This window comes from Hylobates moloch, unplaced genomic scaffold (genome assembly GCF_009828535.3).
Source record: "Hylobates moloch isolate HMO894 unplaced genomic scaffold, HMol_V3 SCAFFOLD_11, whole genome shotgun sequence".
NCBI classification, from domain to species: Eukaryota; Metazoa; Chordata; class Mammalia; order Primates; family Hylobatidae; genus Hylobates; species Hylobates moloch.
In genome coordinates, this window is record NW_026652286.1 from 22,914,484 (window position 1) to 22,941,073 (window position 26,590).

At 35.1% G+C, this 26,590-nt stretch overlaps 1 protein-coding gene across 2 annotated transcripts in view; it reads right to left on the minus strand.

Annotated features, from left to right (window-relative positions):
- LUZP2 (leucine zipper protein 2) overlaps positions 1 to 26,590 on the minus strand; it is a 602,481-nt gene that overhangs the window by 286,425 nt on the left and 289,466 nt on the right. For both annotated transcript variants that reach the window (XM_032166390.2, XM_032166391.2), the window contains one exon: positions 15,265 to 15,327. In XM_032166390.2, coding sequence (XP_032022281.2) covers positions 15,265 to 15,327 — 63 coding nt within the window. The remainder of the gene's footprint in view (positions 1 to 15,264; positions 15,328 to 26,590) is intronic.

The following is a 26,590-nucleotide window of genomic DNA, read 5'->3' on the forward strand; positions in this document are numbered from 1 at the left end:
ACCCAAGCCAAGTTTCTTTTCTCATTTTTCTTTCCTTTCTTCCTTTTCATGTTCCTTCATTTAGTTTCTTTCTTCTTTATTGGTTGTTTGTTTCTTACATGCTTTTATCGTTTCTTTCAGTGCAGCATGTCACAGTAACCAGGAGTAAAATATCTTGCCTTTCAGCCCCTTATGTAAAAATCTAAGAATTCAAGTTTTAGCTGGTTCTAATCAGTATGAGATTTTCTAATTTCTATGATTTTTAAGGTTATTATAAATTTTATAAATTTTAATTTGTTTGTTTGTTTTTTATTCATTTTTGAGAAAGGATCTTGCTCTGTTGCCTAGGCTGCAATGCAGTGGTGTGACCACAACTCATTGTGGTCTCATTCTCTTAGGCTCAAGAGATCCCTTCACCTCAGCCTCTGAATAGCTAGGACTACAGGCATGCATCACGATGCCCGGCTGATTTTTTTGTTTTTTATTTTTTTTATTTTTTACAGAGACGAGGTCTCACTATGTTGCCCAAGCTGGTCTCAAATTCTTGGACTCAAGCATTCCTCTCACCTCAGCCTCCAAAACTGCTGGGATTCCAGGCATGAGCCACTGTGCCCAGCTTACTATACATTTGATTTAGGAAAAACTTCTCACCATTTTGAGAACTCTCATTTCTATGAGTTATGGATAGTGGACCATTTTATGATACTTATAGAAATATAACCTATTCAATGAATATTTATCATTCACTCGACATATTTATCAAGTGCCTACTATATTACAGAAAACATGGAGAAGATAGAATATTAAAAAAAGATAAAGACTTTTTTCTTGTAACTTTAAGAAAATAATGCTTGTATAGTATATTATATACTTTAAAATGTATTAATGGGAGAGATTTCGTGTTGTATACTCATCACCACACCAAAAAAAATAAAAACCACAGAAGAGAAGAATGAAAATGAACAAGAAAATCAATGAATTATGTACTATAATATCAAAAATTAGTAACTGCTGTAAAGAAAATAAAATGAAGTGTCCAATTTTTCTATGACACATGGCTTTTAGAATAAGACTATAAGTTGTACAAAAATTGTATATATTTTATATAGAAGTTAAACAAAAGTATAACTTTTATACTTGGGATTAGTACAAATATGTTTACTATTTTGTTATTGAAACAGTTATCAATTTTGATACATTAGATTTTCATTAGGAATCCACTAGGATAATATATGCATATCTGATTTTTATAGTTTTTATAGTAAGTCTTAAGTACATTATTTGAATTTGTTTCTTCTCTGTCCATCATGAAAGCAGCATTCTTTCTATTTATCCAACTTGTTTAAATGGATCCCCCCATGAATTTACTTTTCTCACACCTCTAACAAGTTGTAGCTCCTTACACTTCCCAAATCCAGTCTCTATACTTAAGTAAAGACTACTTACAGGCCGGGCGCGGTGGCTCACGCCTGTAATCCCAGCACTTTGGGAGGCAGAGGCGGGCGGATCACAAGGTCAGGAGATCAAGACCATCCTGGCTAACATGGTGAAACCCCGAATCTACTAAAAATACAAAAAAATTAGCTGGGCGTGATGGTGGGCGCCTGTAGTCCCAGCTACTCGGGAGGCTGAGGCAGGAGAATGGCTTGAGCTCGGGAGGTGGAGCTTGCAGTGAGGCCAGATCACACCACTGCACTCCAGCCTGGGTGACAGAACGAGATTCCGTCTCAAAAATAAAAGACTACTTACAGTGTCACCAAGGGGATGGAACCCATGTCCTGTTGGGAATGAAGGCTGTATAGGCACATCAGTTCCAGTCATAATGCTGGATACATGAGGCACAAAGGTGGGTGTCAAGTACGTACAATGAAATGATGAATCTCTGAGAATTGGAAAGAAAGCAGTTCTTCCATTTCCTTCCAGGTATGGAAATGGAGATGATCATTTACCTACCGTCATATGACTAGAGCTTCTTTAGTGCCATTTTATGGAGTATCTGAATGTAGTAAGTAAATATAAAAGATGAAGAGTGAAGATCCTCAGTATGTTTGGAGCAATGGTAGAATTATAGTCAAGGAGACATTGCTAACAAATATATGGCAATGTGAATACATCACATATGACTTGGGACCAGAAATGATTACGTTATTACTGCATTCTATAATTTGAAGGATATTAAGAAAATGATCAAGGATGGCAGGGAGTAGTAAAAGTATTTGATAGTTTTCTGGATATATTTACTTATCAGTCCAGGTACTCTTCTATAATGAACTCTTCTTTCCTGTGGGAAATCTGTGTTTTGAGTAGGGTAAATTTCATCCAACATAAGAGCAGAAATGTGACTCAGGCTTAGCAATTAAACTGCCCGTTTCCCTGACCATGGTGGTTGACTTGGGAATGTGATCAATTCAGTATCTTCTCTGGGATTTTTCTGTTAGTCCAATTCGAAAAGGTTTTCTCCATAGGCTATTGTTTCTAATTAAAATATGAATTGCACAGTTGTTAGTCTTCTTGTCTGACATGTGGGAAGAAATGCTTTAAGAGATGAAATGAGACTGTCTAAAAGTGATAAATAGAGTCCTGTCTTACCTTCGCATTTTTATTGATAAGTTTAACTTATGGTTCTAAGTTATGAAGTTGCTGACTGGCTGATTTTTAGAACTTAAGAAGCTTTTGATTGGTTATTTGATTTTTAGAACCACTGCTAAGCAAATATTTATCTGTACATAACACTGCTTATTGATGAACTAATTTTACCTCAGAACCCAATAACAATAATGGAGGATGGTGATAGCTTCCATTTGGTGACAGCTTAATATGTACTAAATGTCTAACATGCATAGTTTTCTCTTGTACTAAATCAACCACATTTTGAGGTACATAAAATAATGTTTACCAAAGGCATAAGAGTAAAGAGCTAAACTTTCTCCTTTACTTGAAGCATGTTCAGGGAACACTAGCTATCTCTCTATCAGAGAACAGAAAAAGTGACCCAGATGCAGCCAGGGTATAAGGAGCATGGTTTCAACTGAGTCACGTCTGAGATTGTATGTAATGGTGTTATCCTATCCAGCGTCCTGCTGCAGGAAATTACTGAGTGAAATTAATTGATAAAAGCAGTAAATAAAATGGAAATTAAAGTAGGCTGCAAACTTCCATAAGACAGCCATCCTGCCTTACCTCTGGAATACTAAGTAAAAAGTCTACAACACTTTTTACTTAGTATTGAGAAGTAGAAAGTTGGCTGATGTATCAGCTAAGAGAAATTTTCAGATTTATGTTTCTTGATATGATGCTTTGGCTGTAACAATTGGGTTGGCTGTCCCAATGTCTTTTTATAACAGATAATTACAGCATTGATTTGGGAACTGCAAATATTTTCTTTGCAAGTAAGCTGGCCTGAAATTGGATTCCACTACAATGCACTATCAAAATGAACTTTATGCACATTAATAAAAAACTAACAATTTCTTCACCTACAAGGGGACTTGTGAGGTATCAACATTTTCATGTTTACTTTCTTTGTAGTGAGCAAATAGTCATAAATTCAAATTATATTATACTTTTCAAAAGCTACCCCTTAGATGAAGACTTCAGTAGACATTAAACTTTTCTGGGTTATTGTCGTCATCTTCCCCCTTTCCACGTTATAGTGTAAAACGCTCATTTGAATGATTTTTATTGTAGTTGTTTTGAGCAATTTTAGTAACTATTATTGTCTTTTATATTATGTGGCAAATATGTCACCCGTTATGTAATATTGCTAGACTAGGTAGATAGCCAGAAATGAGCAGGCAAGGGATCCCCCTGGGAAAAGAAGTTCTAGAGATGCTGTATTAGTCACGATTCTCTAGAGGGACAGAACTAAAAGAATATACGTATATATATTCTTTATATATATTCTATATATAGAGAATATATTCTCTATATATTCTTTACATATATTCTATATGTATTCTTTATATATATTCTCTGTACATATATATAAAGAATATATTCTTTATATATTCTCTGTACATATATATAAAGAATATATTCTTTATATATATATTCTCTGTACATATACATAAAGAATATATTCTTTATATGTATATTCTCTCTACATATACATAAAGAATATATTCTTTATATATATTCTCTCTACATATATATAAAGATTTATATATATATTCTCTCTACATATATATAAAGAATATACATTATATATATATATACACACACACATAGAGAGAGAGAGAGAGAAGTTTACTAAGTATTAATTCATTAACTCACACAATCACAGGGCCCCAAACAGGCCATCTGCAGGCTGAGGAGCAAAGAGTCTGAGTTCCAGAACTGAAGAATTTGAAGTCTAATGTTCAAGGGCAGGAAGCATCCAGCATGGGAGAAAGATGTAGGTTGAGAGGCTACAGTCTCTCTTTTCACATTTTTCTACCTGCTTATATTCTGCTTGCAATGGCAGCTGATTAGATTGTGCCCACCCAGATTAAGGGTGAGTCTGCCTTTCCCAGCCCACTGACTCAAATGTTAACCTCCTTTGGCAACACCCTCACAGACACACCAGGATCAATACTTTGTATCCTTCAATCCAATCTAGTTGACACTCAGTATTAACCATCACAGATGCTTCCCACTGACAGAAAAAAGGACAATGGCTACATTGGCTACATGTGGCCTTGTGGTTAGGGTCCTCAGGCACTGAAGGGGGCTTAACAGGCCCTAGTGGGAGATAACCATGCTAGAGATTTTCCCTCGTGACAAGCATGTGCACTCCTCCAAAACTCACTGGAGAGTAGCCTTTTGCTAATTATAATAGTAAAGAACATACTCCTACGTGGAGATTTTAAATGCTACTGAGACATGAGACATGTGTAATAGCATGTACAACCACAGAACATGTGCACCCTAAGGGACCTCCCAAGCCATGAATAATTCACACCCCTTCGTGAATAATTATGTAAGATTCTCATGATAAGTCTCCCAACACTGGCTGCTGATGGCTCATTCTTTTGAACAGTCCACTCTGTGTTGTCCTTCAGAGTGTACTACCTCTAAGCAAACACTGTTATGACTATTTTTCCAGCTAGACGAGCCTGGAGCTATTTTCCACACCTCTTTATCTTCCTCCAGTAAACTCTGCTACTTAACGTTTGCTATTCATCTATTGGCTGAATTCTTTCTTCCAAGTTAGACAAGAACCAAGGATTTCTGTACTTCTTGGTAAAAATATTAAATGTTCTTTACATTTCTCATGGGTAGAGATTGTTTTACTTAATTTGATTTTAATAATACTTGCATGCCTCTGGAATCTAGCACAATGTTGGGACAATATTTGGAATTAAGTAATATATTCCCGAAATAAATATACAGATAAATATTACATATGCATTTAAATAAGCAATTTTAGGATACTTCCATTGATCAAAAAAAAAAAAAAAAAAAAACTACACTGCCTATGAGGAATATACAAAATGCCACAGATGGTGGAGTGGTTTAATAGTATCACCCCAAAATTCATGTCTACCTAGAACTTCAGAATATGAACTTACTTGGAAATCAGGTCTTTGCACATGAAATTGTTAAAACAAGGTCATACTGGATTAGAGTGGGTTCAAAATCTAATAACTGATGTCCTTATAAGAAGAGGAGAAGACACACAAAGACATAGAGGCACGTGAATAAGAAGGTCATATGAATACTGAAGCAGAGATTGGAGTGATACCACTACAAGCCAAAGAGTGACATGGATTGCCAGGAGACACTAGAAGCCAGGAAGAGGCCCTGTTGACACTGTGGATCCAGACTTGTAGCCTCCAGAATTGAGAGACAGGAAATTCCTGTTGTTTTAAGACACATACTTTTTTATACTTTTTAACAGTAGCCTTAAAACCTTATATGGATAGTTTATAGGAAGCTTCACATGCTGGATATGAAATTAACCAGAACAATCAGTTGACCAACATTTCACATAAATCATCACTAAAGAGAGGCAAATAACCATCAATAAAGTGAAAAAAAGAAAGTTATAATTAAATATCTTAAAAACCTCTCGGGTGTGTCCTGGACTCAGTAAATATTCGACTCAAACTCCTACACCTATTCATCTGTAGGCAGGCATAATGATTCATTTTCAGAATAGTGACCCTGAAGCACTCTACCATGTTATGAAATATCCCGTCATCTTCACTTCAGTGTGTTTATTGAGGCAAGAAGGTAGAATAATTTATTTTAGAAAGATTTGCAGGCACAAGAGTTGAACCAAAGTGAGTTTTCTTCTTAAAATTTAGAGTTTTCTCTAGATCATTGGTTATTGACCTTTATTTTTGTTCGTTTGTTTGTTTTAGTCAAAGATTCCTTCTGAGAATCTAGGCCCTCTTCCTTGAAAAATACAACACATATACCGTTTTTCTGTACCATTTCAGGATGGCCGGTGATTCTCAGATATCAATCTTTACATATTGTGGGGTCTTTAAGCGTTCCTGTGAAGGAATATTGCTAATTAGGAATTGCATTATCCTCTTCTCATGCTGCTAATAAAGACATAACTGAGACTGGGTAATTTATAAAGGAAAGAGGCTTAATTGACTCACAGTTCCACATGGCTGGGCAGGTCTGACAATCATGGAGGAAGGTGAATGAGGAGCAAAGTCATGTCTTACACGGTGTCAGGTCAAGCAAGAAGAACTTGTGCAGGGTAACTCTAATTTATAAAACCATCAGACCTCATGAGACTTATTCACTACTCGGAGAACAGTATGGGGAAAACTGCCCCCATGATTCAATTATCTCCACCTGGCCCCACCCTTTGACACGTGGGGATTATTACAAATTAAGGTGAGATTTGGATAGGGACACAGCCAGACCATATCAGTAATTAAGCTTTTATCTCCAAATTTGGAGGTAGTGTCTTTTACTTAATTCATGTAATTCATTAGTACTAGTAAGAACAGACTTGAATGTGGTCTTAATATATTCTCAATATATGCAAAGTCCTGGCCCTGTGTTGTCTTTGTGAAAAATGTGAATTATGATGTGCTATGGAAGGTAGGTTTGTAACTTCAAGGCATTTGCATCATGTTAAGAAAATAATTCTGAAAAATGCACAGTTAAAAATCACATGAATAGATAAGATGCCATGTATATACATAAGACACTATAACATACATGCACACGCTATTCATTACTCCATCATTGGTACTCGGAACTTGTTTCTCACTTACTCAATAGCCTTCAATGATGATCTACTGTATACTAAAGCTGGTTATCACGGACTGTAACTCTTTATTAAGAAAAGTTGCCTTTAATACACAGGTTACTAATTTATGAGGACTAGTTTCTGCAATGTGAAAGCTTTCTATAGTATCAAATCTATGTTTCCCATGAAAAATTAAAGCAGACAAATAAAAATAAACAAAATCTGAAAATTCATTGCGGCTCTAGGGCAGATATGACTTAGGCTTTACCATTCAGACACGATCCCTGCAATATGTGGACACAGGAATTTGTTACTTGAGAAAATAGGCTAAATGTTATCCATCCTCTGTTGCAGAAGGCCCAGGGTGTGTGGTGCTGGAGCCTGCAGTGGCAGGGCAGCAGGCAGGCTGGCAACTTCCTGATTCAGGCAGAGGTAGTGCTTTCTTGAGAGAGCCAAATCAGCGGTGTGTTTGTAGAGTTTTTTCTAAGGCACAACCTAGAAGCTGTATTTTTAGCTCTTCCAACAATTTTGTAAGATATCTATAGGAATTAATAAATTCCTTTCTTAAAAGAACAAATTTTGCCATAACCAAGAATAGTAACTGCTTTATTGCCCCTAAAAATCATGTTTTATTCATCATATTCCTGGAAATGTGTCAATGGCTATTTGGAACTACTTGGGAATCCAGATATTGGCCAGTGACTTGAATTGTGCAAGATTTTTCTCCCAGGCACTTAGAGCAATGACATTAAAACAAAATATAAAAAGGACATTAAATCAATTGATAACAGGAGCTGAAGAAGACATATTAATAAGCCAGAATTGTAGTAAACTATATGGTTCATATAACAAACAGATGAGAAAGATAACTGAGAGACTTGAAAGAGAGGAAAATAGAGACATGAAATAATAAAAGGAAAAGGATGCCACCGAGATAGAGTAGCTGGATTAATTTCTGATTTCCACCACTGAGCAGAATCAAATCCACTTTTATGATTACTGACCTAATTTAAACTAATTAAAGACATTTGTCCCACTGCCTGTTTTGTCTAATAATTCCTAGACTTATATATTATCCTACTCATTCCCAAGCCTTTCTTATATCTCAGACCATTACAGACAAACTGATTTTATCCTAGAAGTAAAATAATTAAAATTCAAGAAAATTGCAAATGATAGTACAGAAAGGGTGTTTTGAAAGTGAAAGAATAAATTCTGAACTTTGAGAATTTAGTGTCCTGGTGCAGTGGCTCATGCCTGTAATCCCAGCACTTTGGGAGCCTGAGGTGGGCAGATCACTTGAGGTCAGGAGTTCGAGACCAGCCTGGCCAATATGGCAAAACCTCATCTCTACTGAAAATACAAAAATTTAGCCGGGAGTGCTGATGCATGTCTATAGTCCTGGCTACTCAGGAGGCTGAGGCAGGAGAATTGCTTCAACCCGGGAGGCGAAGGTTGCAGTGAGCCATGATGGTGCCACTGCACTCCAGCCTGGGTGACAGAGTGAGACTCTGTCTCAAAACAAAACAAACAAACAAAAAAGAGAATTTAGTGTGATTCTCTATTTCATCCTTACCTTGAGCTATCAAATGAGTCTCAGGAAACAAATCAATTATAATCCAAAAAAAAAAAAAAAACCATAGCCCACCATAGAAGAAAATAAGGAAAAAATATCTGCCCCATCTCTTCCATCTTTCCCTTCTCTTCCATGTCTATCTACTGACTAATTCAAGACAGAATGTGTTTTTCATTATTTTATCAAAAATGAGTTTAAATTTTTTAAGTTATTTTTGTTTTATTAGGTTTTAATTGACACATAATTGTACATATTTATCAGGTGCAATGTGATATTCAATACAAATAGATTGTGTAATTATCAAGTCAGAGTAGTTAGCACATCTATCACCTCAAACAGTTGTTATTTCCTTGTGGTGAGAATATTCAAAATCCTCTTTTCTAACTATTTTGAAATACATAATACACTGTTGGTGACTACAGTGATCCTACTGTGCGATAAGACACAGAACTTATTTCTCCTACCTAACTTTAACTGTGTACCTGTTGACTGATCTTCTTCCATCTCCTTCTACTCCCTACTTTCTCCAGCTTCTGATAACCACTATTGTCTCTACTTCTTTGAGATCAACTTCTGTAGATTTCTCATATGAGTGACATCATGCAGTATTTGTCCTTCTGTGCTTGGCTAATTTCACTTAACACAATGTCCTCTAGCTTCATCCATGTTTGCACAAATGACAGGATTTCATTCTTTTTAATAGCTGAATAGTATTTCATTGTTTATATATACCACATTTTTATCCATTCATCTATAAACACATTGATTCCATATCGTAGCTATTGTGATAGTGCTGCAATAAACATGAGTGTGCAGACGTCTCTTCAACATATTGATTTCATTTCTTTCGGATATATACCAAGTAGTTATATTATTGGATCCTATAGTAGTTCAATTTTTAATTTTTTGAGAAACTTTCATATTGTTGTTCATAATGGCTGTACTAACTGAAGTCCCACCCCCAGTGTATAACAGTTCTTTCTCCACATCCTTGCCAGCATTCCTTACTTCTCTTTTTGATACTAGCCATTTTAACTGAAGTGAGTTGATATTTTATCATAGCTTCAATTGGCATTTTCCTGATGATTAATGATGTTGAGAGTATTTTTTTATTTACCTGTTGGGCGTTTGTAAATCTTCTTCTGATAAATGTCTATGCAGATATTTTGCCCATTTTATCAGATTATTTATTTGCTACTTAATTGCTTGAGTGTCTTACATATTTTAAATATTAACCCCTTGAACATAGACTGTTTAAATACTAGTGTTCATCAAGTATTTCTAACTATGTAATTCTTTAAAAAGCCCTGAACATTATCCAACTAACACCTTTATTTAAAAATTTTGGCAGGGAGCAGTGGCTTATGCCTATAATCCCAGCACTTTGGGAGGCCAAGGCAGGTAGATCACCTGATGTCAGGAGTTCAAGACAACCCTGGCCAACATGACAAAACCCCATCTCCACTAAAAATATAATGCCTGTAGTCCCAGCTACCTGGGAGGCTGAGGCAGGAGAATCGTTTGAACCCAGGAGGTGGAGGTTGCAGTGAGCTGAGATCGCACTGCTGCACTACAGCCTGGGCGACAGAGCGATACCCTGTCTCAATACAAGAAAAATAAAAATTTCAACTAATTAAAAAAAAGATGCTTGTCCCAGCTCCTGATTTGCCTAGTATTACCTAGATTTATATATTATCTTACTCATTCTTGAGCCTGTCTTATATCTCAGACCATTACAGACAAATTGATTTTATCTTAGGGGTAAAATAAATAAAATGCAAAAAAATTGAAATGATAGTGTAGAAAGGGTGTTTTAAAAGTGAAAGTCAGAATAAATTCTGAACTTTGAAGCATACGAGATTGACTACATGATGAGGCAGTTGCCATATGTATGGAAGTTAGAGAAGGGAGGTTGAATTTTTCATTTGTTTCCTTGTTTTGATTTATTTTCTGGCATATTTTTTTGCAAAAAAAACTATATTTTTTGCAACCAAACAATATTCAAACACAAAATGCAAAATAAACATTGAAAGCACAAGGATGTGTTAAAGTAAATTAAAATGGAGATGAGCCCTGAAGAATCCTTGCACAGACAAAGCCAGCTGGGCTTTGTAAGTGACTTTATCGTTGCTTGATTTGCAAACATATGAAAAACTTAATGTGGGCCATTGTAAATAAATGCCTATGTTAAAGAAAAACAGAACTTGAGCTTAACCACACAGAAGAAACAAACTTGTAACTTTATAACTAGAGATTTTCCAATGGGATAGACCAAATACAGCAACTGTCTAACTGTAACCGATCAAATATTTTCTTTGCTTCACTTCTATTTTAGTCACATAAAAACTAAAAACCTTCCACTCTATTTCCTTAGTGAAGCTCCTGAACCACTTCTAGCTCAGAACAGCCCAATTTATGCATTGTTGTTTGCTCAAATAAACTCTTCTAAAATAGTACTATATATCAGTTAACCTTTTTAACAGAAGTATTACACAAGAGAGATTAGAACTAGAGACTTAGATTAGAAAGTTACTGGAAAATTGGTGATGTATCAATTATAAATCCAATTTTGCATATAGGAAATCTTATATTCTACAAATTACACACTAAAAATACAAATTTTGGAGGGAAAATGGGATTGGGGAAGATCTCTTACTATGTAACATTGTTACCAGAATGTCAAAAAAAAAAAACCATAAAAACACACACACACACACACACAATAACAAGATGGGCATAGTGGTTCACACCTGTAATTCCAGCACTTTGGGAGGCTGATGTGGGTGGATCACACCTGAGGTCAGTAGTTAGAGACCAGCCTGGCCAACATGGTGATACTCCATCTCTACTAAAAATATAAAAATTAGCTGGGTTTGGTGGCATATGCCTGTAGTCCCAGCTACTCAGGAGACTGAGCCAGGGGTATCACTTGAACCCGGAAGGTGGAGGTTGCAGTGAGCTGAGATCACGCCACTGCACTCTAGCCCAGGTGACAGTGAGACTAAGAAAAACAATAACGAAACTAATAGAAGTGTAAATACAATTTTTTTTAGCATTTATCTCAAACATCATAGTCATTTGATTTTTTGCAGCTTTATATTCGGGATTTAGTGTTCTTCCTTTGGGATGTAGATCCTGGAGGGAATTGACTTCTAATAAAGCACACTATCATCAAAATCAAAATTTGATGCAGATTTTTCTTAAATCTCTTGTTTCAATGCAGGGGAAAAGTCTTAATAGAAACTTCTGTATTCACATCTTACCCAGCAAAAAGCATAAGAGTTTTAATGCAATATCTATCACTACAACCACTAAAAGGAAGCCCTTCTGTATGTTTTCAATCTTTTTCTTACGTTCTTGTATTGATAACAATTTCTTTAAAATTTGAAAAGTCTTTTGCCTGACTGCTTCAAAACTCAACATATTGGAAAGAAAAACAAAATGATTTTTAAAGCTTTGCTGACATTATTTCACCCCTTGTTAATTGTTAATATGATCATTTGATGCAAGGAAATACATTGTTGCAGAATAGATTTGACTCGAATGTTTCATAAAAAAGAATACAAAGAGAAAAGCAGAGGGCCCAAAACTGAAACTTAGAGACCACAGCAATCATAATAGAACTTTTGTAAGTCATAACAGTACAATTCAGAGGTTAAAAGTGGCACCCATGAGAAGACAGGTAACTGGAGATAGAAGAAATAAAGGTGCTTGAAATACTCTGATTGGCAGGGCATGGTGGTTTACACCTGTAATCCCAGCATTTTAGGAGGCTGAGGTGAGTGAATCTCTTGAGCCCAAGAATGCAAGACCCACATGGGCAACATAGAGAAACCCCTTCTCTATAAAAAATGCAAAAATTGGTCAAGTGCGGTGGTTCACGCCTGTAATCCCAGCACTTTGGGAGGCTTAGTCAGGCGCATTACGATGTCAGGAGATCGAGACCATCCTGGCTAACACGGTGAAATCCCATCTCTACTAAAAATACAAAAAATTAGCCGGGCATGGTGGCGGGCATCTGTAGTCCCAGCTACTCGGGAGGCTGAGGCAGGAGAATGGCGTGAACCTGGGAGACGGAGCTTGCAGTGAGCTGAGATCAAGCCACTGCACTCCAGCCTGGGAAGAAACAGAGCGAGACTCCGTCTCAAAAAAAAAAAAAAATAAAATAAAAAGAAAAAATTATTGTCTTGCTGTCTATCTCATTTCTTAACATATGTGGTCAATAAATGTGGTACATCACATAACCAGAATTAAAAACAAAACACATATGGTTTTGTTTATCTCCATATGATAGATGCAGAAAAAGCATTTGATAAAATCCAGGATCCCTTTATGATAAAAACCCTCAACCAAATAGGCATAGGAGGGACTTAGCCTTCATCTTTTGGGACTTCCCTAATTCCCTCACTCAAAAGTAACCACTTAGTGGATTTCAAACTTCTTCCAGAAATTTATTTATATCTGTTTTATCTCCCTCACCACTGTATTTTGTTTAATCAATTTACCTGTTTTTTTCTTATGCCTGAACTAAAAATCTTCCAAAAAGTGCCCATATAACTTCACTGTACAGTGTATACGCCAGTTATTTCATTAAATAAATCTGCCTTAATCTCTACATGTGTACTGATTATTTGGTAAAAATTAAATAAATTGATATAAAGGAGTAAAATTGAAAACATTGAATTGCTAATATATGTTCACCATTAGGTTTTGTAAAAAGACCAAAGCTTTTTGGGTTATCAATTTTCATTTCATAAGCTCTTAATAGTGTTAAAGTGAATAGTAGCAAATTTAATTATAAAACTTATATTTATCAGATCTTAACTTCCGTAGGGTTGTATTTCTTTCTGAATTATTCTAGCCTATGTAGTTACCAAAGTACAATTTCACTATAAAAATAACCTCCCAAGACAAAGTATTTTGTTACTTGTTATTAATAATTCATAGTTTTGCATTTATTTATTTATTTGGTAGAGATGGAATCTCACTATGTTGCTTAGGCTGACTTGGAACTTGTGGCCTTAAGCAACCCTGCTGCTTTGGCCTGCCAAAGCACTGGGATTACAGGCATGAGCCAGCCTAGTAGGTTTTTGTTGTTGTTCTAATTTTTGTTTTTTAAAATTTATTTTGAATAGAGACAGGGTCTTGCTCTGTCACCCAGGCTGAAATGCAGTGACATGAGCACTGCTCACTGCAAACTCGACCTCTCAGGCTCAAGCAATCCCCCTGCCTTAGCCTCATAAGAAGCTCGGACTACAAGTGAGCCACCAGTCCCAGCAAATTTTTTTTTTTTTTAGAGATGAGATTTTACCATGTTGTCCAGACTGGTCTCAAACACCGGGGCTCAAGCGATCCTCCCACCTCAGCCTCCCTAAGTGCTGGGATTATAGTTGTGAGCCACTGTGCCCAGCCTAGTGGTTTTTTGAAAGAACTTTCTAGTTGAATTCTAGATTTTAAGAAGTTATCTAAGATTAAAAGTGAACTGATGCTACCTATATAAAGATAAAAATAAAGTTGAAATTCTCTTATAATCACACAACTGGGTTCATATTGCTGATTGTGTGTGTATGCGCGCATGCATGTGTGCATGTGCATATATAAATGTACTCCCTATCCTATTTTAAAACTGACTTTAATCTTGTTTAAAATGTTTTCCTTGTTTTAAATCACATGTGAGCATTTTTTGATTTGAGTAATCTGGCTTTCTCACTGAGCCCTAAATGACCCCAACAAATAAATGTTATCCATTATACCCAGTATTCTGATAACTCTGGTCTGTTGATACTTTCCATCATAATCAGGATTCAAAATAAAACATAATTAGTGAGACTGATCAAGGAAGACTTATGAATTAATCATGGCTCAATGGTCTTAATTAATTGCATGAAATGAAAAGGTAGAAATAGGTAACAGAGAAATTACAAAAAATTAAAGTAGCTGTATATAACAAAACAAAGAAACAAAAAAGAAAAATGTATGCAGTATTTAATAGGATGCTTACATTTTAAAGGCTATCATGAAAAATGATTACAACTTGTTTATGTTTAAATTTACACTATTTTGAGATTATCCTTAAACACATTTTTCATTCTAGATTGGCCCTTTTTAGCAGCAGCTAATTTCTAGCTAGCTTTCTTCTTCAGTGCCTGTAATGTCATTTATTAAACAAATAAATAAATTTATTAAATGAAAATTGATTTTTATTATAATCCTAAGCAAAATATAATTAGAAAGAAAAATGAACCAGAGAAGTTTGGGCTAATGAAATTATCAAATATATATAAATGTAAGGATTATCTACTTTTTGAAATTATTAACCTTACAATTTCTCTTAGTTTATAATTATTTTTGTAATTGTAATAATTGTAATTATAACCTTACAATTTCAATTAGTTTATAACTGAAAATTAAATATGCATGTGTTTAATACTCCAAACTAGTGGCAAATTTATACGTGCATTTATATATATTATTTAATTTATATAAAATGTATCTAAGATGAAATAAATCTTACCTCATTCTGGAGGTCTCGGATCATTTTGCTCTTTCTTTCAACTTCAGTCTTTAAAAAATTAATCTGAAAATGAATAGACTATTATGTAGACACATTCCCAACTCATTACCATGGTTTTCATTATTTTTTTCATTATTTTGAGAAATAATAAATTATTTATTAACAAATATTGAAAAAGAACAAAGAATTACACTGTTCCTTAATCAAAACCTTCATTACTAAATTCATACATATATTCAGTGATTATATTAAAATATCCCTTTTTCATTTAACAAACTATTTTTTTTTAATTGAGAAATCCTACACTTTATGACTGTGATTCTCTTACCTGGATAAACTTCATTTCCTTTTAAAAATGTGGTTCTTTCACATGGACACAGGAAGGGGAACATCACCCTCTGGGGACTGTTGTGGGGTCGGGGGAGGGGGGAGAGGGGACGGATAGCATTAGGTGATACACCTAATGCTAAATGACGAGTTAATGAGTGCAGCACACCAACATGGCACATGGATACATATGTAACAAACCTGCACATTGTGCACATGTACCCTAAAACTTAAAGTACAATAATAATAATAATAATAATAATAATAATAAAAAGTTGTTCTTTAATAAAAGAAAAAATAGATTCTAGAGTTGAACCTAGGAATCTCTATTTCTAAATCACTCCAGGTAATTATGACCTGTGGCCAAGTTTGAGAGCACTTACATAATAATATCCCTTACCTCAAAACTATGGGACATTAAGAATAGTCTACCGAAGACACCATGATGCTTCTTTCTGAACAAGAGATCATCAGGATCTGTCACCTTACGCCACTTATTGGAACCATATTTCCTAAAAATAGCATTACCTGCCCCAAGTACTTTGTAAAAAAAAGGTAGTATAGTAAGTGGTCAAGACTTTTACAGAATTTATAATCTTTATAATCCCTGAGAGTGTGCTAGTCACTGAGACTTTATAATCACTGAGGGTTTCCTATAATAAGAAAATAACTATGACAGTGGATGAAACATTTAATTTATCCAATTTTCAATTTTCTTGTAGTCACATTTTTAATAAAGTAATGACACAAGGTAAATCTAATTTTTCTAATGCACTTAATTCAATATATTCAAAATATTATTTGGACATGGATTATTCATGTCATAATTTACATTCTTTTTGTGTTATATGCTTTTAGATTCCAATGTGTGTTTTACACTTAACAGTACATCTCAGTTTGGATTAGTCATATTTCTAATGCTCAATAGCCTCATGCATTGAACAATGTATTCTTAGAAGTTTCCTGAAATGATAAAAGAGACTCATGATCCAGGTGATCTCTGAAGATAGACTGAGTCATTGGGTTGGAAATTAAATTTAGGGAGAAGGTTAATTTTTACCATATACACAACTTAAAAAAATATTTAGTCCTGAAACATTTCAAACATGAAGAAAAGAACAAGAAGTAATACGTAAAATGCCTGTGGGCTAACCTTACACATTAACCAGATATGAATGTTTTGTCCAATTTTCTTCAGACCCTTTTATAAATAATATATTATTATTTATCATTATTTATTATTAAAGGTTCAGCTAACTTCTATTCCTTTCTTCACCGCCACCCCCCAGGTAAGCACTATACTGAACTTACATATTTGTCTCCTGCATATTTTTATACATTTTATTTATTGTGTATGCACTTAGGAAAGATAAATACTATTACTTTATGTTAAAGTTTGCCTAAATTATGAGAAAATCAATTTTATGAGATTTATTCATATTTATTTTATGCAATACCAGTTAATTTATTGTGGCTAGTGAATTTGTTATGGTAGTAACCACAGCTGAAGGTAAACAATTACTAAATTAATTAAAGTGAAGAATAAGGCACTGTAACTGACATATCCCTAAATACAGTGGTTTAAATGAGAAAGATTTTTCTCTCATAGAGTGGTATATAGGTGTCTGCAGCCTGGAGCCCAGAGGTGAGTGGCCCACAGCCTGGATACAGCTCTGGCATTAGCAATCATCCTTTGAATGATTTTTCCCATTATCATCATTTCCCAGTTACTGGATGATGTGTCTTGGGTCTGTGTTCCCACCCTAATCTTATGTTGAAATGTAATTCTTAATGCTGGAGCTAGGGCTTGGTGGCAGGTGATTGGATCATGGGGGTGGTTTCTAATGGTTTAGCACCATCTTACTGCTGTTTTTGGAATAGAGTTATTGTGAGATATGCTTGTTTAAAAGTATGTAGCATCTCTCCCCCTTCTCTCTCTTCCTCCTGTTCTGCCCAGGTGGAGATGCCTACTCTAACTTTGCCTTCTGCCATGAGTAAAAGCTCCCTGAGGCCTCCCCAGCCATGCTTCCTGTATAGCCTGTGGAACCATGAGCCAATTCAATCTTTTTTCTTTATAAATTACCCAGTCTCAGGTATTTCTTTATAACAATGCAAGAACAGATTAATACACATGATATGGGAAGTCCAGGGTAAAGAATAACTAAATAATTCTAACTCTAAAATAAAATCTGGGCTGTTGGATTTTCCTCGGGAGATTTGAACTGGGAACCTCTAGAGAAAACTGGCTAGTTCTCAGCTGAGATAGGTTAAGGACGTCATAAGGTATTATTAAGGCTGTGTTAAGTCAAGTGTTGCATAAATAATATGCAGAGGAAGTCAGTTGTTACAGAAATAGAAACAGTCAATGGAGAGCCAGCTGAGTCATTTATCTAGAGGACTGTAAGAATGAAAATCCATGGATTCCTCTTCCTGACATCTTCAAGAGCTGCAATAGTTCCAGTATCACCTAACAGCCTCATCACATCTGACTCCTGGGCTTGGCTTTCCATAAAGTCCGTCAGAAGTTTTACAACACCTGTTAACACTTTTTTCTTTCAGGCCTGTATAAGTTTCCAGGCATTACCATTTCCTCAGTTGTTACTGAAAACCCAAACCAAACCATTTTTATGGCAAAAGAACACATAATACAGAAAGAGAAGCTTGAGAATTAACATGTCTAGTGTTTTAGCCATATTAATTTTGAAAATACTGACAGTAACCCCAAAACACTAGTACTCATTGTCCATTAAGTAGATAGTTCAAGTTGATAGAAAAACCAAGGTATCACCACTGTAACCCAAAAGTAAAATTCTAAGTCTTCCTAATCAACTGAATGGACTCCTCCACTCAGCCAACGACATTCCAAAGTTAACTTGAAACACAAGTTCAGGCCATGATGGAAATTTAACATTAAAACAGAGACTTTAAGATAATCTATTTGCTCTAAAGCCTGCTACCTGGAGGCTTTATCTGCATAATAAAAATCTTGGTCTCCATAACACAACCACTTATCTTAACCCAGACACTCCCTACTATTGATTCTAACTCTTAGATAACCAATTGCCAATCAGAATATCTTTGCCAACTGCCGATCAGAAAACCTTTGAAATCAACTATGACCTGGAAGCTGGACATTCCGCCACTCTACTGGCTCCCTACCACTTCAAGTTGTCCTGCCTTTCTGGACCAAAGCAATGTACATCTTACATGTATTCACTGATGTCTTATGTCTCCCTACAACATATAAAACCAAGCTGTAGCCCGACCACCAGGGGCACACGTTCTCAGGCCCTCCTGAGGCCATGTCACAGGCATGTCCTTAACCTTGGTGAAATAACTTTGAAATTGATTGAGATCTGTCTCAGATACTTTTGGATTTACACCGAGTAGAACTTAGCCATTCAAAATTAAACACGTATGCAGAGTAACAGTGTATCCCCCACAAAACAGCTTTTACATTCTTTCCTACACAAGCATTTTATTAGCCCCAGAAAATTTCGCTTTCGACAGATTTGTCTTTAGTTATGTCGCGAACTACTTAAAGCCATATTACTTATATTAATAATCTGTTCTTTCACTGATACCATTATTTCCCCCAAATCCCCATATATGGGTACTGCACATGTTGTTCATACTTAACAATTAACTTTAATTAAAGTATAATGAAAATACATTACCATGTCAAGACTATAATTATTAAATGTTAAACAAGGACAGAAAAACTTGAGAATGCAATACTTAAATATTCAAGACATAAAATATATTTTGAACATTTAAAATATATTAGCATTTTAGGCCATGGGTTCAGAATCCCAACAGATTTTTAACACCCCTGAAAGAATAAGCATTCTTATCGATAGTTATGAAATAATTCTCAGAAACAGAAAATACATTGTATTTTCCGTGAATAAGATTGAAAGAACATAGCAATTCTTTATTTTTAATGAGATTCAAAGCTTCAAGCTAAAGCTCTTGCTTCAGACTAATTATGTCTCACTACAAGTTAAGCCATAAAAATTAACAAGAGTAGGGAAATGCATTCAATAATCATTAAAATCTTTAATTATCCTGGTCACACCTGAGAGCTCATTCTTCATTGCTGTCTGTTAGGGTTTCCCATTAGGGTCACAGGTTTGAAATATTTCCCATTTCATTATTTGCTTAGGAATAAACATAAATGTTTGTATTTCCATAAAGAGTATTTTTAAACAGAATTAGATTGAGAAAGATACACTGTTTTTTAATTTATTTTTTCAGATATACATATTTTTTCATATTTTTTTAAATTCAATGAGGAAGATCATCTTTTTTCAATCAATGAAAAAATGATAAATAAATCAATGTTTCATAGCATTTTACTATAACTTACCAAATGTTGTGGGCATTTGCACCATATGTGCATAAATAAACAATCTCTTATCTTGATAGAAAAAAATCTATAGTAATTTGATGTTTAATCAAGGACAATACACAAGATTATCTGCTCTTAAATCTAAAATAGCACAATATTTCTCTAATCAAATCCAAAATTTGCCCCAATTTGAGAGAGAGCATCAGTGATCTTAATCTCCCTTACTTACACAAACTTCAGTTACAACTATAGTCTTTCTTTCAGTGAAAATAATTACTGGATGATTTATACAATAAAAAAGTTATACATATGTGTTAATTTAATCCTTATTTAACCTAGAATCTTCAAATAGGGAGAAAAATTACAAAGGATTTTATTTGAATCTTTACCAAAATTTGTTAAGTGTTGACCCCAGTGATATTAATCTTTCCCTAGATTCCACCAACCAGATGCACATTATAAAATAAAATATTCATGATATACACACAAACACATGTATACACACATACGCATACACAGACACACACACACACACACACACACACAAGTCATTCCCACATTAAAGATTCTGTCATCTCTTTATGGTTTCTGAGTTAGACCATATCACTCTTTCAATTCAAAACATAGAACACATTTTCCTGAAGAGATAAGACATGTTTGCATTCATTGATCATGAAGTATATTTTGTTAATATACTCTTAGATTTGTTTATTCAGAATTTTTACATCTACATTCATTAATGAAATATGCCTATAAGTTTATTTAGTCATATTGTTATGAATTGATTTGCAATAATAAATGCATATGCTCACATAAGGAGATGAGAGTTATTTATTTTCCACAAAATACTTGCATTTATTAGGAATTAATTGTTCATTGAAAATTAGGTAAAAGTCATCATTAAAATCCTTCTCTAGAATTTGGGGAAATAGATGCCTTTTAGTACAATAAAATTCCAAATGCATTGGTCTATTCAAGTATTATATTTCTTATTGCAGAAATTTTGGAACTTTATAATAATATGACCAAGGACTTTTGTTCACAATTTAAAATTAATTAGTTGACAGTTGCCGATCATACTTTAAATTGTGAATATGGCCTTTTTCTCTTTTTTATTTGGCAGTTGACATTTTAACATTTGAGTCTTTTATTCTTATTCAATTTTTATCATAACCTTTTCTCTGTAACATAATCTTTTCAAAGAACTAAGGACTTAGGGGATTTTTGTTTCTTTCATAGTTTATTATTTTTTATCTAGTCTTTATAATTCTCTTTCCTTAGTACATTGAGTTTGAGCTTCTGCTTTTTCGCCAACTTTTTGAATTAATGTCATCTATCTTTCATTTACCTGAAAATGCATTTAAAGCTATTCATCATCCACTAAGTATTACTTCGACATGTATGACTTTCATTATTATTAAGTGCCAAGTTTGACAATGTGTTTGATCATTTCTCACTAATCCAATGGTTATTAGAACATATTTTTAAACAAGAAATTATTTGACCACTTATAAAAATTATTTCTACTTTTATTAAAATGGAGTTTAATAACATACGTGCTACTAATATTTTTGAATTTATAGAACTTATTTATGTTTCAATACATATTTTATTTGTGTATCACTTCTGTAAATCTACTGGGTGTGGTAAAGAAATACAGGCAGTTTGTTGGAGATTTCTCACTATATACTAATAGTTTAAAACTATCAATTGTAGAGCTTCATGATACACACACAAACACATGTTCTCAGGCCCTCCTGAGCTAAGCATGCAGATGTTCCTGGTGGGTTGCATATGCAGGGATGGCATGGAAGCCCCATTCCCCTTCCCCTATACTTTGTCTTATTTATCTCTTCATATACTTTTTAATTGCCTTTATAATAAACTAGTAAATGTAGATGTTTCCTCGAGTTCTGTAAGGCACTCCAGAAAACTAATCAAAACAAAGGAGGTGGTTATGGGAACCTCAACTTGAAGCTGGTGGGTCAGAAGTTCTATAGGCCCCAACTTGAGACTGGTGACTGAGCAGGGGAAGCAATCTTAGTGACTGAGCTTTCAACCTGTGTTATCTGACACTATCTCCAGCTAGGTAGGGTCAGAATTAAATTGGAGGAGACTCAGTTGGTGTCTGCTACTTCTTAGTGGAACAAATCCCCACATATTTGGTCACAGAAGTCTTCTGTGTTAATTGTTGTGGTATGGGAGCAGAAGAAAAACATGGTTTGACAGTTTTTCCCAAAACAATTGGTGTCAGGGGAATGATATTTGCTGGCACTGCTTAGGCTCAGGGAAACATATGGTTCGGAAAGAGAAATAATAAAAGAGCAGGGGGTGAAGAACCTTTGATTCCTGGGTAGCCAAATGGTCCCCCATGGTATAGAGCTGCAGTTGTGCTGCATTTGGTTACTCAAGGTAAAAGCTATCAGTGGAATTTAGATATGGATGCACAGGGAGATGCAAACTGTTGACGACAAAAGCCAAACTTCATAAAATATTTGAAAAGATTTATTTGAAGACAATTGTGAGGACAATGGTCCTTGACACAGTCTCAGGAGATCCTGAGAACATGTGCGTAAGGTGGTTAGGTTACAGCTTGCTTTTATATATTTTAGGAAGACATATGGAATCAACCAATACACGTGAGGTACACATTGGTTCGGCCCGAAAATGTAAGACATCTCAAAGGTGGGAGAAGGTGTGGCTTTCAGGTCATAGGTAATTGGTTAAAATAGTTAAGCTTTGCCTACAGTTGAAGCCAGCAGAAAGAAATGCTTGGGTTTAACATAAGGGAGGTGGTGAAAGCCAAGGTTCTTATTCTATAGATGAAACCACCACAGAAGTTGACTCTACAGAGAACAGATGGCAAATGTCTCTTATCAGGACTTAAAATGTGCCAGGCTCCCAGTTAATCTCTTCAGGATTGGAGGGCTTGGAAGGGGAAAGATTGAGTTATATTAATAAAGACTCTTTACAGATAAAAAGAGCCATTTCAAAACATGGTAAGAAAACATTGTGATGTAAAATAATTTGATTTCCTTCTTTATCTGTCATGCGATGTTACGCTAGAGTCAGGTTGGAATATTGCTTCTTAATTGCTACAAAGAGTCTGTTTTGTCAGTCTTAAGATCTCAGTTTTAATGTTAATGTTAGTCAGTTGTTCCTAAAATCCAAAATAAAGAGTATAATGAGGAATGTCTGTCATCCTCTTCTTGAACTAGTTTTGCAGGTTTCTTTGGAATCCCGTTGGCTGAGAGGAGAGTCCATTCAATCCATGAGGGGGCTTAGAATTTCATTTTTGGTTTATGAAACTAATAAGAGAAAAGAAACATGTTTAGATCTTTGGTTTTTTTAATCGATAATAGCTAAACTAGAATTTAAATAGAGTGCTGAGTCAGGCCTTTAGGGTAAACCAAGCTCAGATATGAGTCTATCTGAGCTCAGGCCACTAGCCTCAAAGCCACCCACAAAGGGAAAAATTATGTCAGGAAAACAGAAAGCACTTCTAAGACCTTTGGTCACCAAAAAGGTGGTAAATGTGGGAGAAGGGCAAAAACAAGTAACTACTGAAACTTAGTATAATGTGAAGGAATTGTTCACTGTGTACATTGGTATCATCAGCTCTCTGAGGTACCTTTACTAAAATGGATAGTGAAAGTAAATAATTTGCAAGTAGTGTGGTGTATTTTTTTTTTTTTTTTTTAAGACAGTTTTGCTCTTGTCGCCCAGACTGGAGTGCAGTGGCATGATCTTGGCTCACTGCAACCTCTGTCTCCCAGGTTCAAGCGATTCTTCTGCCTCAGTCTCCCGAGTGGCTGAGATTACAAGCCCTGCCACCATGCCCAGCTAAATTTTGTATTTTTAGTAGAGACGGGGTTTCACCATGTTGGTAGGGCTGGTCTTGAACTCCTGACCTCAGGTGATCCACCCACCTCATCCCCACAAAGTGCTGGGATTACAGATGTGAGCCACCAAGCCCAGCCAGTGTCTTTGGCTTTAAATGATACAGAGTAGAAGAACGTGTTTGCATTGATGCAGGACCTACCGCTCACTACTGAGTAATTGCAGATGTGTATATATCATAGGAATGTATTCCTGAAGAAATGGCCAGTCTGGTGGGGTGGATAAAAGCCACTGTTAAGTTCTGAATGGGGTCTGTCTGACTCCACCTATGAATGTCAAGTGGAGCACCGCAGATGAGGCAGTTGATATGCTTCATATGCAAGCCATATGGGATTGCTTTTATGATGTCAGGGATATTCACTGGCTAAATATGCCTGTTACTCAGGTCATGGTAAGTACGGTGGTTAGGGGAGCCCCATTTTCATGAACACCTCATATAACCCTGTTGATACAAAACAGAGACAGTCAGAGAAGCCTTATCAAATTTGTTGTCTCAACTTCTCCTGATGGGTCACTACAGATGCTAATAAAACATCAGGTAAATTAACCAAAGAACAGTGAAGGGTAGTGAGGAGAGTGAAAGAACTCATCTCAGAAAGTTGAAAATTTTAAAATAATTAACAAATAAGATGAATAAAGAAAACATTGGCAGAGCATGATGGCTCACAACTGTAATCCTAGTACTTTGGCCAGCCAAGATAGAAGGATTGCTTGAGGCCAGGAGTTCAAGACCAGTCTGGGCAACATAGTGAAACCTCATCTCTACAAAAAATTAAGAAAAAAAAAATACACTGATGAGGTGAAACTACAAAGAAAAAGAGAAGAGAGAGTCATGGGATTCATCTCACAAGGTGGAAATCTTTAGATGGTTATTAAAATATTAAATGAATAAAATGGAAATTAATGGGGTTAAAACAAAAGTCTAAATAGAACACGATCAAAGGCTGAGTAGATCAAAGGGAGACTTGGCTGGTCCCCCAACACTAAAGGGCCCCAAACCAGTTTGCTCTATTTTCCCCAGTCTGAATAAATTTAAAAAGTCAGAATATTTTAAAAGATTGCAATGAGAAACTCATCCCTGGCATTGTCTGGGGTGATGGCTATGCTGATTAATGAAGATAAAGATTGACAGAAAGGCCAGGGTTCCTTGGCTTAATCCCTGGCTGAGGGCCCAAAGTCTTTCGCACAAGAGAGGGTAAAATGGTCTGCAGGAGAAGAAGAGAAGTTCCTGGGACAAGAACTTAAAAATGTAAAAATGGATAGGATTATAAAAGTTAATATATTTGAATACACTTCATGTGAAGCAGTTTGGTAGCTTTTATCTGATTGTATTATGGGAATGAGCATTGTATCTGATTGGGAAATTCATCTACCTAGTACCGTAAAACAGAAGGCATGTACATCTGCCCCTCGAGCAACTTTAATAGCTCATACTAAATGGGACTCTAATCTTTCCCTGCCTTGCTATTTGTGGGTCATAAAACTCTCATTCTAGAGAAGAGAATCTTGCCCTATACCCTGGGGGACATAAAGCTGAAGTAATGAAGCTTCCATAAAAACCTAGGACTGAGTTCCTACATGATGAACACTAGAAATTACTGGAGGGTGGCACGTCCAGGGAGCGCATGGAAGCTTCTTGCCCTTTCCCCTATTTCTTGCCTTAGTCATCTCTTCCTGTGTATCCTTCATTATCTCTTTTATAACAAACTGGTAGATGTAAAATAAAATAAAATTATCAATTGTATTTTTAAGATATTCTATGTATCTGCTTATGTTCGTGTTCTATTACATATAGCTTGATGAATACTGAAGCTACATTGTTAGGTATATACTTATTTATAATGGTTTTACTTTATTTTATTTTGTTTGCAAGTATATAAGGTGAAACTACAAAGAAAAAGAGAAGAGAGAGTCATGGGATTCATCTCACAAGGTGGAAATCTTTAGATGGTTATTAAAATATTAAATGAATAAAATGGAAATTAATGGGGTTAAAACAAAAGTCTAAATACAACACGATCAAAGGCTGAGTAGATCAAAGGGAGACTTGGCTGGTCCCTCAACACTAAAGGGCCCCAAACCAGTTTGCTCTTATTATATCTGTTTCTTAAATTCCATGTGGCAGACATTAATGTTGTTGCCAATTCTTTCCTTTATATTCTTTTGCCTGTATTTTCTTTCCTATCTTGCTTATGTTACATATGCAATATTTTTAATTTTTAAACTTAGAACATTTGTATATATTTTCCTATTCTTTTAATTTTAGTTATTCTGTCTCATTTTTAAAATTAAATTATTAAATTTAACCCATTTTAATTTCTCATGATTTCTAATACATTGGAACTTTGGCCATCTTGAATTTTTTGCCTTTTTTCCTTTCTATTACATAAATTAACTTAATTTTTTCCATCTTATTTTGTTTAACGGAGTAAATCAAGTTTTTCTGCATGTGAGTTTCAATATTACACATTCTAATTTTGTTCTCACCATAATTGCTTCTAAGTTAAAATATAGAAAATTTATAATAGTCTTGGTTATTTACTATATGTCCCCTTGTTGCACTGCCTCACCCCAATCATATTTTCCCCTCTTCGGCTCTGTTTCCTAAAGGAAAATCTAAATTTGTCAAGGTATTTGTTCACTATTAATCCTCATATCACTTGCAGTCTGCTGTTTGTTCTGCTTTTTGAGTACAGTATTTCCTCCAAAAGGATTTTCAAAATGGAGCTTTCTCTGGCAACACTTCCA